This window comes from Dermacentor andersoni, chromosome 8 (assembly GCF_023375885.2).
Source record: "Dermacentor andersoni chromosome 8, qqDerAnde1_hic_scaffold, whole genome shotgun sequence".
Classification (NCBI taxonomy): Eukaryota; Metazoa; Arthropoda; class Arachnida; order Ixodida; family Ixodidae; genus Dermacentor; species Dermacentor andersoni.
Window position 1 is genome coordinate 155,500,330 of NC_092821.1, and position 19,437 is coordinate 155,519,766.

At 46.7% G+C, this 19,437-nt stretch overlaps 1 protein-coding gene across 14 annotated transcripts in view; it reads right to left on the reverse strand.

Moving 5' to 3' along the window:
* Positions 1 to 19,437, reverse strand: part of LOC140219912 (uncharacterized) — a 178,018-nt gene that overhangs the window by 22,721 nt on the left and 135,860 nt on the right. For all 14 annotated transcript variants that reach the window (XM_072290089.1, XM_072290088.1, XM_072290086.1 and 11 more), the window contains one exon: positions 1,249 to 1,605. In XM_072290089.1, coding sequence (XP_072146190.1) covers positions 1,249 to 1,605 — 357 coding nt within the window. The remainder of the gene's footprint in view (positions 1 to 1,248; positions 1,606 to 19,437) is intronic.

Consider the following 19,437-nt stretch of genomic DNA (forward strand, 5'->3'; position numbering starts at 1 on the left):
CCTATGTTAGCCACGTATTGAAGAGTACGGTGCGACTGCCACTTGCCCCTCTCTCTTTGCTGAGTGGCGCGGTGGCTCCGCGTTCGCTGTATCATGCGTCGCGCGCGTGTGGTTATGGGTTCAAGGGTTGTTCTGGCATCTCCGCGGGTTTGAAGGTTTTTATTTTTATTCTGTTGGTGTGTCTGCTACGGCGCGTCAAGTTCAGCGGCACGCGCCGCGCCGTTGCCTCTCCGAAAAGAGTGACTCGATTGCTGCTTTCGCTCTCTCGCCGCACCCTCGCTTCCGACTTGCAGCAGTAAACGTAAAGCCCTTCAAACTTTGTTTTAGCCTTTTTCCATCTCCCTCTGTCTTTTTGATCACGCAACGTCCCATTTCTCTCCGTTGTGCGGGCGACTGAAAGCGCATCCTCCCTGCGCGCGGTTACTTTCGGATGGCTGAGCGCGCGGACCTTCGTCTGCTCATTGGAGCGGTGGCTCAATTCCGATTCAGAGTACGAGCCGAGCTCGGATTCAGACTCGGACAGTCTCATGCGAGGAAGAGGGGAGTTCCGCATCGTCAGATTCGGATGTTGAATGGATGTTATAGTCAGGCTGATGATGATGATGATGTTTACTAACAACAGCTGCAGAACACTGAAATGTGCATATTGCAGTGACTATGTTGTTTGTATACCAATCACAATCAAAAATAAATTGCTATGTTCATTCCCTGTTATGCTCGTTCCCTGAAACCAAGCCGACACTGGGGGGGCGTCACGGCCAGAAAGGTCCGACAGCGAAAGGGTTAAAGAGGAACTATTTTATCGTTTTAATTTTTATGTTTCTCTTTTCTACCATGCGGGGATTTTTTAAAGCGCCATCGTAGTCGGGGTGACGAGTGCTCGTAATTTCGAAGATGGTGTCGACATCACATGCCACTGCTCCACGAAAACGTTGAATTTTGACAGATCACGTTGCATCTGGGTTCGAATTTCTGGATAATGGTAGCAGCACAGGCTCGGAAGACGACTTCGATTCGTCAGACTTTAGTACGGATGACGAATTGCGTCAAACTGCCCCGGAAGGTCAACAGGAAACTGCCGGTGATTTTCGCTTTCTTATCGGACCATTTCATCGCTGCCACGTATTGACCTAAGTACATACATTCACACACCGAATTTCATCGAATTAGTTCCATAAACAACAAAAATGGCCTCCATTGCCACTTCCCTCCTTACCTGCCGTTCTCATTGAAATTGAGGGCACTCACTTTTATGAGGGAAACGTTGCCCTCCGGCTTGGCTGGCCGCACAGCGCCAGGTGCACTGCCCCCACTGGCGGGCACCTGGACCTGCAGCGGCGGTTGTGGCAGCCTGACAGGTGTGCTCGCTCCTGCGCCAGGCACCTGCACCTGCAGAGTTGGCTTCGGAGGAAGAGACAGGGTTGTGGGTGTGGCTGGTGCAGAGGCTGCCGGCACCGGGGGTCGCACCACGGACATCTGTTGGGGGGCCCCTGGCCGCATGTTCGATGCCATCGGGGCACGCACCAGCGTCGTTCCCGGAGGCAAGGTCAGGGTGGCACCGCCTCTCGGGAGCGTCATCGGTGGTGGGGCACGAACCATGCGGACCTTGGGGGAAAGAAGGGCTCGACATCAGGCTGGTTGTTTAGGAACACCCCACAACACGCTTGTTACACTCTGCAGAGAATGGTGGTGCTTCACCAATCGATTGATTCAGGCATTCATTGGATTTAACGTCCTAACACAACACAAATTAATTTTGACCACTTGAGGTTCTTTAACATGCAAGTACACAAGCATGCAAGTAAACAAGCATTTTTTCCCTTTAAGATTGCAGCTGCCGTGTGATGGTGACAAAAGAATGCGGGAGGCTTTCTTTCCTTTTTTATATGTATTTATTTCTGCATTTAATAAGCGAAGCGTTGTGGCACAAAAGGGGTGCTCTATGGGGGAGGGGGAGGGGGACCGGTGCTCTCTTCTTCCTCGAGGTGGAGAGGTCCCGAGGTCGGCTCTGCAAAGAGCTTTCTTTGTGCCTTATGTGTTTCTTGTACAATTCCTTCACCAGCACATGGTAATAATGTGAGGGCTGCCATCTCTTTAAACACTGGAGCACAACCACAGCACTCGCACAGCTCTACACAGAGATCACAATAACAGAAAAATATGCATCAAGCAATTTCAAAAGGAAGCACAGAAAAGCAAAAACAGGTGGTGCACACAAAAAACTACAATACTGGGAGAAGAGAAGAACAGTAGGAGGGTGAGGGGAGAAAGCACACATCTGAAAATGTTGTTGCATCTCAAGATGCAACAGGGTACAGAGACTACACTCATGCTTGCCGAAGCATTCACTTCAGCAACATTCCTTCTTTTACTGCTCATCACTTCGAGCCTCCTTCTTCCTGTGAACCTCTGTCTCGTTCGAAGAATAGTGCGTCATGTATGAAAGAGAGGTGTAGGTATCGTAGCACGAGAAGCCAACAAACAAAGACACCAAGGACAACACAAGGGAAATTACTTGTACTTGCCAATTCAATTAAATGATAAATTAATGGCAATGAAAGTGGATGAAAAAACAACTTGCCGCAGGTGGGGAATGATCCCACGTCTTCGCATTATGCATGCGATAATTTGATGCAAGATTAGCTCTCACACTTTTATGTAGCAAAATATGAAGCACTGTAGACTTTCGTTAATCTGACTCTGGTTAATTCAATCTGCAATTTAATTTAATGCTGACTGAAGGTCCTTTCCAGTGCCCATACATTTGTAGGGGCCCAAACTTTCATTATTCTGATCATCAAATTGTCCTTTGCTAAATAACTCGAACTCGACTGCTCAGAATGCACGTACCTGACCTCAATGGTCAGGATGGCAACTTCAATAGCAGCTGCGTCTGTATTGGCAGCGCTTAGGGTGCAGTGAATGCATCAAACACACGTCATTTCCTGTTGTAAAACACCTATTTTAAGCCAGCCCCAGGAAGATCTTAAAGCAAAAATGGTAACTCGGGATGAATAACTACAGCCATTTACCTGACCCTAACATGCACATTTTCTTCCTGGAAAATTTTCCAAAAATTTGTCTGCGCGGTGCAATCCAATACAAAACTAAAACTAGTGTACACAACAGGCTACCGTCAGAGCCAGCCTAGTCCGCATCATCCATGGTCGAAAAGATGGTGACCATACATGGTGACAGAACAACTTCTCATACAGAATGATGACAATGCACCACTTTCAGGCTGATTAGGAAAGCACATTCAAACAATAAGTTATCTTACATGTTAAGCTAACAGCAGCAATAAATCGCATCACGTGTTTTTGGCACTCTGGCGAATTGCATACGTTGCAGGACGAACTAGCAAAGTGGTTAGTCTAGGCATGGGCCACCATTTCATTTGTGATTATTGCGGAGTCATTTGATAAATGTAGAATATCAAATGCGCTAAAGCCTGTACGAAACTCGACATGTTGTGGTCTTTCATAGACAGTAATAAAGTACTGTCTGAGAGTGATGATGATGGACATTAACTTATTCCTTACCGGGCTTATAGATATCTATCAATTTGATCTACATTTTTTCGACCTTTTAAACATTCCCACTGGAATTCTTCTACTAGCAACACCATGCTCCTCTATACCTGCCAACCTGGCGAGATGAAAAATCTGGAGACTTTGTTCGCGCGAACGAGGGGTGGGTGGGGGGGGGGGGGGGTGCATTCACTGTTTTAACTTCCGGTAGGAACGGGAGGGGGCTTCAAACTTTCAGGCAGCGTTTGATGAGTGCTTTTGCAGGGACCTTGCAGTAGCAGACTTTGCTCACTTCAAAAATTTGTCCGAGTAGCTTGGCTCAAGACATGGTCCAGACTGACGGCCCTTCACTAGCAGCAAGTTTTGGAGGGTTGCGTTGCACATTGATGAGCGGAATTCAGACCTAGTTTTTCATGCCATGCTAGAATTCTTTCACACTCTGCCTTGCTATGCGGTATCACGAGTAAATCGAGCATCACCTTAGCAACTCGGTGAAACATGTTTTTCATCAGTGTTTTTCATTTTTCCAACCATAGACCACTGCGCGTCCCACCTTTCTTCATTCAGAATGTGCTCTTGAAGACTGTACGCCTGTAGTGTGGCAAACTCAGCTTCGAGGGCATCTAAAGCGTCTTCAGCAGATTCATTGGAATCTCGGGGCAGCAGCTGAGGGAAACTCTGAATAAAAGAATGAAGACTCGAGAGCGATGCCTGTGAAATAAATTTCAGGTTTTCCACCTCCGCATTCTTCCGAGTTGCGTTTCATGCGTCGGCATCCATAACGCTTCGCCTTGTCGCATTTCGAAAACATTTTCCGTAGAAGAGGCCCAACGTGGTCGCTGACACTAAGGGGTAGGTTGTGTTCGATGAGGAATCTCGTAAATAGGCACTCCACACGTATGACACTATCGTCGCAGTTGTTACGGAGAAAGTTCACTATGTTGTCTTGCTGCTCAGCGGTGTGCCGTGGTAAAGTGCAGTTTTAAGTCGCCTTTGCCACCGTGTGCTGACGTCGCATCCACACGTTGTACAAAATGCATAAGGTTCTCCTTTTCTTTATGTCAAAAAGCCCGGAAATTCAGAAGTATAAGATCACAATAACTTCTGCAAATACCTTTTCTTGGACTTTGATAGCGCCATGGCATCAAGCACACGAGGATTGTAACTTTACATGGTGCACTGCATACACACGGCCTAGCCGACACTAATCATACTGTCATATGTAAGAGGCATGGGGCAGAAAAAAGAAAAGAAGAGGACGATGTGCGCCGACCGGTCCGTACGGCACGAGCCCTCGAGGCGCGTGACCTGAGGTGCGATCGGAGGAGAAGTGGCGCCAAGGTGGCATTATCGACGTGGCTCTGGGCCAAGAAGATTGGAGCGCCAGCTTCGTACTGGCGACGGGACCCATGGAGTTTCGGACAGGCCCGTGACGCTGGCGACCCGGGGTGTGGCCGTCGACCTCGGCGACGTTCGAGCGAGGCTCCCTGGACCTGCTGCGGCCTCCCACGGCGCTGCCGGGCACTCTAGGAATTGGATCCCCCTTCTTCGGCAGACCAGCACGGACGATAGTCCCCGGGGCGTCCCGCCGGCACTCCGAGAGGTAGCAGCAGAGCCCGGTGTTAGGCCTAGCCAGGCAGGCCTGAGTGCCACGTCACCAACATAGTTCAAGACGCCGGCGAAGCAAAACTTGCGAAGTCAGAGGGAGCACTGATGTCGACCAAGAGGCGACGCACATCGGACTTGGAGTGACGTGGGCCAACGAAACCGTGTAAGCGTGTTCCTTTTGTAAGCATGCGGCCATAGGCCAGGGTTGCCGGACTCGCGCGGAACGCTCTAAGGACGAACGTAGGGGAGAATAAGGACATATTTAGGCTACTCAAGTGTGGAGTTTATCTTTGTCAGTTGAGTTTTGAGTGTGTTTCGTTTTGGGGTTTGTTATTACTAAAATCTGTTTGCCGTGCTCGCCTGCGCCTCCCGACTCCATCTCTCCCAACATCTGCACGGCCCCGAGATCAGTGTGACACATACACACAAGCAGCAACGCCTTGCAAGCAGCAGCAACAAGATGCACCGTGCAAGAGGGCCTGCATGAAATGCAAGAGCTACATTGGCTCTGGCTTTGGTCTGCTTACTAGGCACCGTAGTCGGCTGCTTAGTCGATGATACCGACGGTGCTAGTGCGGCCGTTGTTGGTGATGCTGATGATTACGATGTGGCTGTAGATTTCGCAGTGCCGGTTTCGCAAAAACCATTATTGCGCAAACAGAGACCACTTTTCGGGAGATATAAGACAGTGATCGTACAATTGGAAAGTTAAGTAAAAAAATGGGGAGTCGCCCGGGCGAATCGGGAGGGTTGGCAGGTATGTACCTCTGAAATGACGACTGAACTTTAACTATTGGTAAGATCTGACAACTTTTGGAAGATGACAGTCTGGAAAAATAAAACTGCAACTGGAGGTATTGTCAAAACTATCCTCCAGTGATCCTTGTGCTTCCTCAATGATACGAAGCAAAAAGTGAGCTTTATGAGCTTTGGTCAACTTGGCAACTTAATTTTTGAATGACAGCAGTGGTGAAGACAAGGTCTCAACAGTAGATGCTCACGAGTGCCTGTTATTTTGATAATTGTGCTTGACTAATGTGAAGTGCAACTTAAATTTTCCCACCGTGGGTTGCTTTTATCTGTCAGAATTTTCACAGCGTATGGGCAAATTATTGCGGGCAATCCTTCCTGCCGTGTGGGGTTTTCACTCCCACAAGAGCACGCTGCTGATTACAGAGCAACCTCCAACCAAAGCTTCACTAGGAGCGTTATCTCTTACATTTTGAACGCCGCTTGTGCAAGCACCCTTATTCGTTACTGTACAATATTGTGCAACACTCCACATTACTGTACACCACTGCACACAAATTGAACAAATCACGTGGAGGCACCAGCTGAATGCACACTAAACAAGCTTGCTTGCATAGAATAGATGACCGAACGTAATAATCAAGCATGAGGAGGCTTCTGCATGCTCCCTGGCAAGACAACCATTGCTTTGTGAGCCTAAAGAATGCAGTAAAGAACGAACAAAGTGCTTGCTGCAATTAGTGAAAACAAGTGCTCCCACCACAACAGGAACTTATCTGTTTCACATCTGCGAAGCTACCGCATTCCCACATAACACGGGAATCATCATGGCTAGTATTAAAGCAAACAAATCTGCATAATAAATTTTTTTACGTGGTCCGACTTACAAAAGCCAGGAACTAGGAGTTAGGCACATATATTGTACGCAGTGGAAGCTCATTGTACGAATGCCAATGTAACAAACTTTTCAGAAATCTCCTGCCAACTGCTTATAGTGTCAATGTAAAAATTTTCAGTACTAAAAACTTCTGAATGCCGAATTTTTCAGAATAATGTTTGTTATTCAGTTTCCGTGTCATGTTAACAACGCCTCAGTACTCAAAATTAATATTCCGAAATCTGTAGACTGTTACATTTCCATGTATTCTTCATGGCAGCTATGGCAGAGTGGGCTCGTCGTCTGGCCGCCAGTCAACATGACCAACCTGTTGCTTTTTTACATGCAGTTTTTCCTGTTCGGCACGACAGCGGTCAGCGCATTGCAAGATTCAACGCCCTTGCTCATCACCACGGCAGGTTTCTACGGAGACTGCGCATACGCACCGCCACACCATGAAGATCCCTGGGCGTCAATGCGTCCAGACCTATCGACATCATCAAGAGCGCATATAAGAAGCCAGCCGCCACCAGAACCTTCCAGTGGGCTCGTCGGCTGGCCGCCAGTCAACATTACCAACCCGTTGCTTTTTTACATGCAGTTTTTCCTGTTCGGCACGACAGCGGTCAGCGCATTGCAAGATTCAACGCCCTTGCTCATCACCACGGCAGGTTTCTACGGAGACTGCGCATACGCACCGCCACACCATGAAGATCCCTGGGCGTCAATGCGACCAGACCTATCGACATCATCAAGAGCGCATATAAGAAGCCAGCCGCCACCAGAACCTTCCAGTGCGCTCGTCGGCTGGCCGCCAGTCAACATGACCAACCCGTTGCTTTTTTACATGCAGGTCAGTAACAAAGCTTCTACTGTTAAATCCAGCGATAGATGTTTCATCCAGCTGACGTGCCCACGCAGCCTTTGTACGCTCTGTTTGGTTGTTCATGATTTTGTCTTCTCTCTTCTAATGCTTTCTGGGGACGTAGAGCCCAATCCTGGACCTGGGGGTATGACTGATGAACTGTTAGTCGAACTACTTAATGGTCAGAAAAAAATTGAAAAACGGTTAGATGAAATTGAAATGAAACTAAAGGTGGTTGAGGAGTCGGCATTGGCTATTAAAGAAGTCGGCAAAAAAGTCTCTGGCCTCGAGAAAAGTGTGCAGAGGTTGCAGGAGAAATTTGTCGATCTAGAAGATCGTTCCAGGAGGAACAACCTTCTGGTTTTTGGGGTCAAAGAAACAGCTGCCGAAACTCATGATGATCTGAAGCAAGCTGTGTTAGAGGGCGTGTTTAAGAGCGTTCTCGGTGTGCAAGTTTCCTCGGCTGAACGACTTCATAGGATCGGGCGCAGACACGGGACTAGACCACGCCCAGTCATAATCAAGCTTTTCGACCACCGCGAAAAAATGGCCGTACTACAGAATTGTTTAAAACTAAAAAACAAAGATATTTCGGTCTCGGAAGACTTCTCAGCGCCCACAAGACTTAAAAGAAAGAAACTCTGGGATAGCGCCTCCGAAATTAGAGCTGCTGGGGGGAAAGTCCAACTAGTGTACGACAAAATTAGGATTAATGGCGAGCTATTCCGATGGGATGGCACAAGTGACAAAACGATTCCCACAGGCAGACAAACTGAAGAAAGAAACCAGTCACAATGAACCCAAACAGATGCCCGAAAGCCGCTCCGTTTCATCAACCTTAATGCACGTAGCATCGTTAATAAAGCTGATGATATTGAAAGTATTATTTTAACACACAAGCCACATATTCTTATAATCACGGAAACTTGGCTTCACCCCGATATCTCCGACGAGGAAGTAACACCACCAGGTTACGGAATTCATCGTAAAGATATAAGTTCGCGCGGCAGTGGTGTTGCAATTATTTATCAACAGTCATTACTCGTGTCTAGGTTACCTGATATACCTGCAATTGAGTGCGTGCTCATTAAAGTATATTTCGATGGGCACACTGTAATTGTAGGAGGCTTCTACCGTCCCCCTACTCAAGATAACTTCTTTCTCGAGCTTAACGAATTCCTTCGTTCTAGCAAAAGCTATTCTTGTAATGTCCTCTTGGGTGGTGATTTCAATATGCCTTCAATCGACTGGAGTACTGATTTTCCTGAGCCCCTTTCTAGTGCTGCTGAACCTTTTGTCGACCTCGTAGTGTTCCATGATTTAGCTCAGTTAGTAAAAGAACCCACGCGTATTCAGAATGATACAGCTTCAATTTTAGATCTATTTCTTGTAAGCAATGCAGTGCTCAGTCGTGATCCCGAAGTACATATTTTTGACGGAATATCTGATCACAAACTGGTATCTTTAACAGTTGAACTTGGCCGTCCGCCTGAAACCAAGAAAAAAAGGTACCTCGTTCCAAACTTTTGCCGCGCTAAGGACGTTGACATATTGGACGCCATGGATAGGTCGCTGGATGATTTCATACTTCTTTCTGAATCGGGCACGTGCTGTGTGAACGAGCTGTGGTGCTTCTTTAGGAACCTAGTCTTAAAATGCGTCAGGGACTTTGTTCCAATGAGACTAAGCATTCAACAGCGCACACGCCAATGGATTACAAAGGAGATAGTGCGGCTGGAACGGAAGGCTAAACGAATAAGAAAACAGCACCGTCAGTGTACCACAGAGGACAATGCCAGTAAACTTTGCAACATACGTCTGCAACTAAAGGCAAGCATTAAAAAAGCAAAGTAATACTATCAAAGTGTATCTCTGAAGAATTTTCTGCTGTCTTCCCCGGCAAAGTTCTGGCGTCATTTTTCTTCGAAAAAGCAACCCTTGTCTAGTTTCTGCATCGACGGGGATACCGTAACTGATAAAAGTTTGATAGCAAAGTCTTTCAATCAATTTTTCTGTTCCGTATTTACGGATGACGACGGTCATAAACCAAGCTACCTACCAGTTGATTGCCCACCAATTGCAGATATCTCAGTGACCGAAGAAGGTTTTTTGTCTCTCTTGTTAAATTTGAATACAAAGAAATCGCCTGGAATGGACGGCATACCTACTGCCTTTCTCGTGAGATATGCCGAGTGGTGCTCAAAATATCTGTGCATCATATTTAGCATGTCTTTATCGCGTGCGGAAGTTCCGGATGACTGGAAGTACGCAAAAGTTACCCCGATACCCAAATCAGAAAACAGGTCGCTTATCACTTCGTACAGACCAATTTCATTGTTACCCACATGTGCAAAAACCCTTGAGCATATTATATTTAAACATATTTCAGTCTTTCTTAATGACAACAATATCATTGATCCCAGGCAGCATGGGTTTCGGAAGGGACTGTCTACAACAACACAGCTACTGGAAACTGTCCACGAACTCGCAGCAGTTCTAGACAAACAGGGCCAAACTGATTTAATATTCATAGATTTCGAAAAAGCATTCGACCGTGTGTCTCACACTAAACTGCTGTTAAAGCTACAAACAATACTTAAAAATGATTCTTTGATTTCATGGATTTCAGCGTATCTGTCGTTAAGGCGGCAAAGTGTGTTTATTGACGGCGCGCGTTCTGGATCAGCACCGGTTCGATCGGGCATTCCACAGGGGTCCGTCCTTGGGCCTCTTTTCTTTCTAATCTTTGTCAATGACTTAATAAAAGAAGTAAACGTGAAAATACGTTTATTTGCAGACGACTGTATACTATATCAAGAAGTTATTAGCGTAAATGATCAGGTCCGCTTGAATTCTGTACTAGCTAAGGTAGAAGCGTGGTGTGCCACATGGCAAATGAATATTAATGCAAAGAAAAGGGTTGCTATGTCAGTAACACGAAAACGCCACCCCTTAAAATTTTCTTACAGTTTCAGTGGTAATAATATATCTACAGTTAGTAGCTACAAATACTTAGGCCTCGTAATTTCATCCGACCTTAGATGGAACGATCACATATCTCATATTTCAAAAAAGGCAATGCGCCAGCTTGGTTACTTGAGAAGGTCGCTTCGACAGTCCACACAAGAAATCTGTCTTTTAGCGTACAAAACGTATATTAGGCCAATTCTTGAGTACGCCTCGGTAGTGTGGGACCCGTACACCCTGAAGAACATTACTCAATTGGAAAATATTCAAAGAAAGTCTGTTAGATTCGTGTTTAACTGTTATAGCTGGCAGGTATCTCCGACAGTTCTTATTAACGAAATTAACCTGGAAACATTAAAATTAAGGCAATATAGGGACCGTCTGAAATACATGTATTTACTTTACCATGATATGCTGGGGATAGATAAGGATATGTATATTACTTTAGTCACTAGGCGTGCAACACGATCTAATCATCAGAAGAAAATAAAGGAATTTTCTTGCAGAACAAACGTATTTAAAAACACATTTTTTCCTCAGACGATAGGTGAGTGGAACGCGCTCTCTGCGAGTACAGTGGAATGCCCGACCGTCCAGTCATTCTGCAACCAGCTGAATAGCATTTAAACTTGATGTTATATGTATATGCATGCATGAATGTAATTTTTCTTTTTCCTTTTGATTTACAATATACGGAAGTGCTATTTTCGCTTGCTTGTCATTACTATTTGTAGATTTCTTGCTGCTCAACCTACCGAGCATGCGCAATGTCTTTCAGCATACCAGTATGAATGCGACTCCTTGTTATCAACATCGCGTTGTTATCAATATGCTCTGTACAGCTTTTGCGGTTCAGCGAATATCTGTATTTTAAAATATATGGCAATCTTGTGATGCATTTTTCGTTGGAATGTTCTGTACGGCTTGTGCGGATCAGGGAATGTGTCTATTGCAATGTATTGAATTCTTGTAATGATTTTTGCCGTTAATTTTTGTTTTGCTGGCCTAAGACTAAGGCCGGCAGTATCCTGCAAATAAAAATAAATAAAAATAAATAAAAGTAGTAGGCTAGCGTACAACAATGCACATAAAGTGGACACTGCAGCACATGGCTTCCAAAAACCTCAGACGGTACAGGAGGGGGAAAACGTGAGAGGGGACCTTTTTTTCTATTGTTGAGGCAACGAAGCATCCGGTTTTGCAAGCACATGCTCTGCCCAGACAAGTGTCGCATAGGAGCGTCTCTTCCTTATTTCACCCTTCTTTCAGCGGCCGTACTAGCTAATCATCCGATTTAACCTGCAAACTATAGCCTCCGAGCATCTACTCTCGCATGCTGGTTGTGTGGCCATTTAAAAAAGGTGTCGGTTTCACCCAAACATCTCAATCAATTGACATTTCTTCACTTTGCAGAAAAGAGAATGTGATTTATAATATGTGGGGATGCGCGACTCTCCCGCATCCCCTGATATGCTGTTTTCCCGCACGGCTCGCGTGGCCTGGCGCCCGCGGCGGTCGGAGTGGTACAAGCGCGGTGCGAGAGATGGCGCGACTGGCGTGCCGCGGCGGGGTTACTCAGGCGCCGAGAGACAAGGCGCGTCCTCTTTGGTTCGAGAGCGTCGGCGGGCGCGGACGTCCACGCGGGCGCCGTCCGATGGTTCTGCGAGACTGTCTCGCGTGGCCGCCTTCGAACGTGCCACCATTCGCGACTGTACACGCGAACGACCAGGCGTTGGGATCCAGCATGGGGCGAACATATTCGCTCGCTATCCCGTCGCTCGGTGAGTCAGACTTCTAGATTTGTCGCGCGCCCATCGGCATGTTTTCTGGATAGCAACTCGGCTAGCTGGCATTGATCTATGAAAGGTGCAATAAATGCCCTTGTGACTGTTTGCACTACTGTGTTGTCGTTCCTTTGTCCCAAGAGTACGGAGGAGAACCCCATATCTCCCACATCTGGCGCCCAACGTGGGGCTCTTGGGGCATCGGACGATAGATTTAACAGTTTTGCTTCGTTCGAGACCTTTGTTTGAACCGAAGCGTAGGCCTAGCGTGAATTTTGATCGCTAGCATCGGTGGCATGCTTTCTTGAGCAAGGCGACGGAGGCTGTAGTGTGTTTGAATATGTCAACATGCTAAGCCTTTTTGCAAGTGTTTTTTTTTTTTATTTAATGACATTCGTCAGTACGAGAGCCACGTGGTCTGCATCCTGGGAGAGCGAGGCTGAGCGCCCGCGGCGCAGTGGCAAGCCTGAAGCGAGTGAGTACGGAAGCCTCGTGGGTGGTCCGAATTTCTTATGTAAATAGCTTCTTCTATCTCTTTGACTCGGATGAAGTCGCGGCTCTCGGAGCCGGGTGGCCGCGGGCCACGGGTGCCACGACGGGATGACTGGTACTGCGGCCTGGCACCGGGCGCTCCGACACCGTCTGGGACGGTGGGCGCCATCAACTCGGATGCTGTGTGCACCGAGCGGAGTAGGACCACCTCACAGAGCTAACGTCTCCTCGCGGCTGCCTGTTTTGCGCCCATTTTGGGTGTTGTTTTTGGATGCCGGTTCTTGTCAGAGTAGCGACGCTTTAGGCCTAAGGCTTTACGAAGCTGCCTGTCGCACGTGGAGGGACACAACCTGGTGGACCGTGGCGTTGAGGTGTTGCAATTTGCTTCCCTCATTCTATTTAGCCTCGCACGAATTGAAATTACTCGTTCGGCTCAAGGAAGCGAGCTTCGTTCACGTGAACTGATCATCTGAGTAGCTGCCCGATCTTTTGCTAGCCGAGTTGAACATCGTACCCCGTGGGCGATGCGCATGCAGAATTCCTCTCCCTTGCACTACTGTAGTGTTTGCCGAGTGTGTTGAGTCTACGCAGCGTCATTGGAGTCACCCCGGGCGATGGTGATGCTGTGGCCAGTTCGGCGCAGCAACTTCGGCGGCCTCCTGCATCCAGCTCACAACCCTCGGCGGCGGACAAAAGAGCCGGCAGTCACCGACAGCTACGACAGCTCTTGCCGGCAGGGCGCGTCGGCGCGTGCGACGCTTGCTCGTACCGACTACTGCGTCGTCGTCTCCGGAGTCCTGGCCTGGGATCGTGCCGTCGAGTCGCAAAGCTGCTGCTGTGACCGGCGGACGCCAGCGGTGTACCCCAAGGACAGTCGGCTCGCATGTTATGGACAGCGTGTGGACATTTCCTCAGCGCGGCCACTGTTGCATGTACTATCTTGTTCGCGAAGCATGGGTTAATGTTAGACCGTGTCACATGTTTCGCCGGAATAAGAAGTGATTTAAGGTTGGGGGGATGTGGGGATGCGCGACTCTCCCGCATCCCCTGATATGCTGTTTTCCCGCACGGCTCGCGTGGCCTGGTGCCCGCGGCGGTCGGAGTGGTACAAGCGCGGTGCGAGAGATGGCGCAACTGTGGTGCCGCGGCGGGGTTACTCGGGCGCCGAGAGACAAGGCACGTCCTCTTTGGTTCGAGAGCGTCGGCGGGCGCGGACGTCCGCGCGGGCGCCGTCCGATGGTTCTGCGAGACTGTTTCGCGTGGCCGCCTTCGAACGTGCCACCATTCGCGTGACTGCACACGCGAACGACCAGGCGTTAGGATCCAGCATGGGGCGAACATATTCGCTCGCTATCCGGTCGCTCGGTGAGTCAGACTTCTAGATTTGTCGCGCGCCCATCGGCATGTTTTGTGGACAGCAACTCGGCTAGCTGGCATTTATCTATGAAAGGTGCAATAAATGCCCTTGTGACTGTTTGCACTACTGTGTTGTCGTTCCTTTGTCCCAAGAGTACGGAGGAGAACCCCATATCTCTCACAAATACAAAACAAGTAATTTTCTTTCCCCCTGTTCATATTGCAATTTCTTGCATATTTTAGTTCGACTTCACCTTTCACTTTTGCCATTTTTCTCATTTCTAGTTTTCTAGTTTAACTGTACTGTACAGGGATTCACTAGTGCCATGCATAGACCTTTTCATCAGGCGAGAAGGATAGGGCGCGCGGAGAGCCTTTCCTCCTCTCTGGCTTGGGCAATCCAGCGCGGCGCTGCTTGAAAGTATTGCTGTCGCATGCTGTGGAACGATTTCGAGATGTTTTATATCGTACTTTGTGAAATTTACGCCATGTCCGTTCATATAAGGTCGTCAGGGCAGCCTTTCGTTGCATCGGTAACTACAGTAGGCAGAAATATCTCTTGGGGGCGCAAAAATGTGACGGGCTTTATCAGCCGCGGTGTAGGCACATTATCAGTCGTGGTGTGTGTATGTGTTGTGAACTGGTTTGCTTATATCGGTATTAATTCAACAAAGGAAACCGGTGTCTCTGTATTAGCAGCATGAAATGGTAAATCTGCTCACTATCTGATCGTTTCGACGTAGGGAGTAAAGCATAAAGCATAAGAGCGCATGCTCGTGCACAGCCAACCTAAGGCAACCATGAAACATCTAAGCGGCAGGCTCTATCAATTATTTGTGATGCGACGGCATCGTTCTCGCGCATTTCAAGTCTAGTAGGCTTCAGATTACCATATGCCTACACTAGCCTCCCTGCATGAGGCCGATGGCGCTGCTCAAACCAGCGATCACTGCAGTTGGTGAACCAGCATGATGCATATGTAAGTTGTGCGCTTCGGCATTGCCTTTTTGGCCTGCACACAGCCATAATATATGAGAGGGATCGCATAAAAAGAATGCGATGCCTATTTTTGAGGACAAAATTTCCGTAATATGTGTGAGTGCGTCGTAGAGAACGGAACGAACACAACCGAAAAAAAAAATTCGGTTATCATCATCTTTCTCGAAAAAGCAAGAGAAAACGGGCTAACGCCGCAATATGACCTCGCATAGCCACGCCGCACAACGTTTATGAATATATAACCGCTCATGCAGTATGCTTGGACCATGCGATATATAGAACGAAGATATCTGCAATCCAGCACCTACCACTGCTTAGGAGGCTCATGCAGTTCGTAAACAGTACCTTTGCTGGACAAGCTTAATTCAGACTGTAAGGTATGCTGCTATTACTTGCCAAAACTATGTTATTCAGGGGTGGAAACCTCATTGATCGAACCAAGTAGTCACGCAATGTAACCTGCAGCGAACAGTTTGAACGCTTGTCAAAGTATAACATCACAGCTCCTATCGTAGCAGAATGGTACCCACGCTGTTACGATCGTCGAGTATGTTTCATGGCTCCTAAACCGCAGGTTAGAAATAGAGGGTAATACTGCAATAAGGTGACATTAGTGATTGGAACATTCAGAAATACACAATTGATCTCCGAGGCTGATCGTAGGCTCAAATATGCGCACGCACATCGCGCTGCGTGTTTCGTCCACCTCAACGCCAGCAGAAATTCCGGCCATGACGCCTTAAACCACTTCATTCAGCACGTCTCACAGAACCGTTTACCACATAGAAGACGCACGTCATACTAAACAGACCGCACGACCGCGAAAACAAACGCCAGAACCTACCACCGAGTGTATACCTGCCATGCAAAAGACCGCTTTCACCCAAGCCAGTATGGCGCTGCTCATAGGCGGCGCCACTGCGTTCACAATGTGGCGGCGCTTACGGAAAAACGGTCTATATCATTTAATTCTGCACGAAGTGCCATTTTATAACATATTGTTAATCTTTTCAAACGCCACCAGTGCCAACTATATTTAGTCTTTAACAAGTTCAAGATTATACCTTATCAAACGTTTATGCACTTGTGTTTTAAACTTGTTTCCACCTCGCGACCATTAAAATAGGGTCCTAGAAAAGTAGATAACTGTGTTTCAACCTTTATTGAAGTTTCTGACAAAAATTTCGTATAATCAAATAATCAATGAAAAACATTGCATCACAAAGTTATTATTCGATTCAAAGCTAAAATTATCAATGATGAATCATCAACTGAATAAAAAAGTTAATTGACCATCCCTAATGCGGGTACACGTTGGATTGGGGGACGTGTAAGAATCAGACAAGTACCGTCAAACGAATCTTAGTTGTGTTACAACATTTTTCTGCCTCTTGTTTAATCTGACCTGCTGAATAACTAAACCAATTTCGTTGGTCCTGTCAGGTTAAAATTAACAAAAGTTGACTGTAATTATTCCTCGAAAGCGCCACATTATTACTCGAAGCAAACCTATTTACCGCTGAAATGAGCAGAGCGACAGGGATCTGAAACCTGCAGCGACAGCACACCGCTTGCACTCACAACCAGAACATAGTACACTGCACGCTGGAAGCGCAGGTGTGCATGAATAATGCGTAATTTCACATAAGCTAATATGTAAAGTAGCTATCAAGGCGAGAGCCTTAGATGGCTCGCGGGACGAAAAATTCAATGTCCGGCGTTATGGCACCAAAGTTTATGGTACCAAAATTCATAGGGAGTCGAACCCTCGACTTTTGTTGGGAGTCAAACCCACTACCTGTGCTGTTAATTAAGGCAAATCTAATTAAGACCCTCAACCTTTGGAGAACCCACGACTTTTAGTGTTACAGTGAAACCACATTACTGCAAACACCACATTAACAAATTTTTCAGAAATCCCCTGCTGACTTCTTACAGTTTCAATGTAAAAATATTTCAGTACTACGAACTTCAGAATACCGAACTTTTCAGAATAACGTTTATTATTCAGTTTGCGTGTCATGTTAACGCCTAAGTACTACGAACTAATATTCCGAAATCTGGGGATTCTTAGATTTCCGTGAACCCTTTACGACAGCCGAAACAGTGGGCTAGCCGATGACAAGGTGCAGAAAGCGGACGCTGCGGTGCACCGGTTCAGAAAACCTCAAACAGCGCTCAATAAAAAATGTGGGAGAGAATTTTTGTTTTGTTTTGCGGAGGCGACGATGCATCGGGTTTTGCGAGCGCATGCTCCACCCAGGCAAGTGTCGCTTAGCAACAGAGGCACACCTCTTCCTTGTTTCACCTTTCTTTCTGGGCACAGCTCTTTCTTTCGTGCCTCTTTCTGCCACCGTACTAGCTATGCGCACAGAGAAATGTAACCTCAGTATTCGCGGCAATGCCACACAGTCGAACTTTGTACTTTCCAAATGGTGGGTGTCATTTACGTGCACTTGGGCTTTGGCATAGATCTTGTGTCTGCCCAGAGTGAGACAGTTGTGTCTATGGCAAGGAATGTGAAAAACAAAGTGAGAAACAGTGCGCTTTGGAGGTGACATGGAGCTTCCTTTTTGCCAGTAGTTTTCTTGGCATTTTCTTCATTCTTATTATACAGTGCTTCGATGGTGCATGGCAGCAGAATCTATAGAAAATAGCAACAGCGCAAGCTAAGAGTAAACAGCGACGTTTTCGTGGATAGTTGAAACAGTGACAACTTATGAAGTGATGGGTGGAATAGTTAATTTTGGGGTTTTCACTACAACGACCTTACAGAATAACGAACGATCTTCAGCGGTCCTACGTGATTCTCATTATATCGAGATTTGACTATAGTTAAGGCAAAATTAGCTCATCAATTTCTTTATAAGAAAGCGTGAAGCCGAGGCGAAGAAGAAGAGTCAGCACGACCTGTGGTGTTAAGTAAGGTACAGTTAATTCAGATAAAGTTAATTAAGGCACTCGAACCCACAACCTTTGGTGGGAATCGATCCCACTTGGAGATATGGACGAACAGGCCATATCTCCAAGTTCGTTTCCAATTGACATTATGAAGGTCGAGAGTCAAACCCACAACCTCTGGTGGGAGTCAAACCCTCAATCTTTGGTTGGAGTCATATCCACCACCTGTGGGGTTAATTAAGGCAAAGTGAATTAAAGCACAGTTAATTAAGCCACTTGAACCCATGACCTTTGGCGAGTTTCAAACCCACTTGAAGATATGGACGAACTGGCGATATCTCCAAGTTGGATTCCAATGGACGTCGTGAAGGTCAAGAATCGAACCCAAGACCTTTGGTGCTTTAGGGAGAAGTTGATTAAGGCACTCAAACTCACGACCCAAATGGAGATATGGGTGAACCAGCCATATCTCCAATTTGGATTCTAATTAGCATCTCAAAGATGAGAGCTGAACCCATTTTCTTTATCGTTAATTAAGGCACAGTTCATTAAGATATAGTTGGTTAAGACACTCAAATTGGCAACCTTTGGTGTTAATTAGGACAAAGGTAATTAAGGCACACATAATTAAAGTATAGTTAATTAAGACACTTGAACCCACAACCTTTGATGGGAGAAAACAAGAAATATGAACACATTAGCATGGAAATGTGACAATGTAATGAATGTCTCGTAAGCAGGCAGGCTGTCACCTTCATCCTCTTTAGCATATGTTAAAGTGACTGTCAACTTTTCTATATAGAGAGGGTCACACGTCAGAAAAAGCTCTAGTGCAATATGTGTGGAGTGAGACTTGTACGACCGCACTACTTGTATAGTCTTCCACAGATTTGCCTCCTAGGTGTGAAATTAAGTATACACATCTGATGCCAAGCGTTCAAATTCAAATCATCATTAAGTGTAAATCAAGGCGAACTGAAGTCTCGCTACATGACCAAGAAGTGGTGGTCTCATCTTTCGACCTCTCTCACAAGTCTACTGCCGAGTCTGCTGCTAGCCGCTCCAATATTTTGTAAAATACCTTCTTTGCTCCTTTTGTTAAAACAACCTCCTCCCTATGCTTAGTTACCTATGATTCCTGGCCTCAACATGTTCAGTCTCTTAGTACACCCTCCTTCTCAGAAACCAAGACATCCTTTCCTGTTGGCAACACTGGCTGTGTGTATGCTCTACACGCCTAACGAACAACAACACCTATAGAGCTTCTGCAATGTCTTTCTTGACATTTTCCGGTGTTTTATCTGTCAA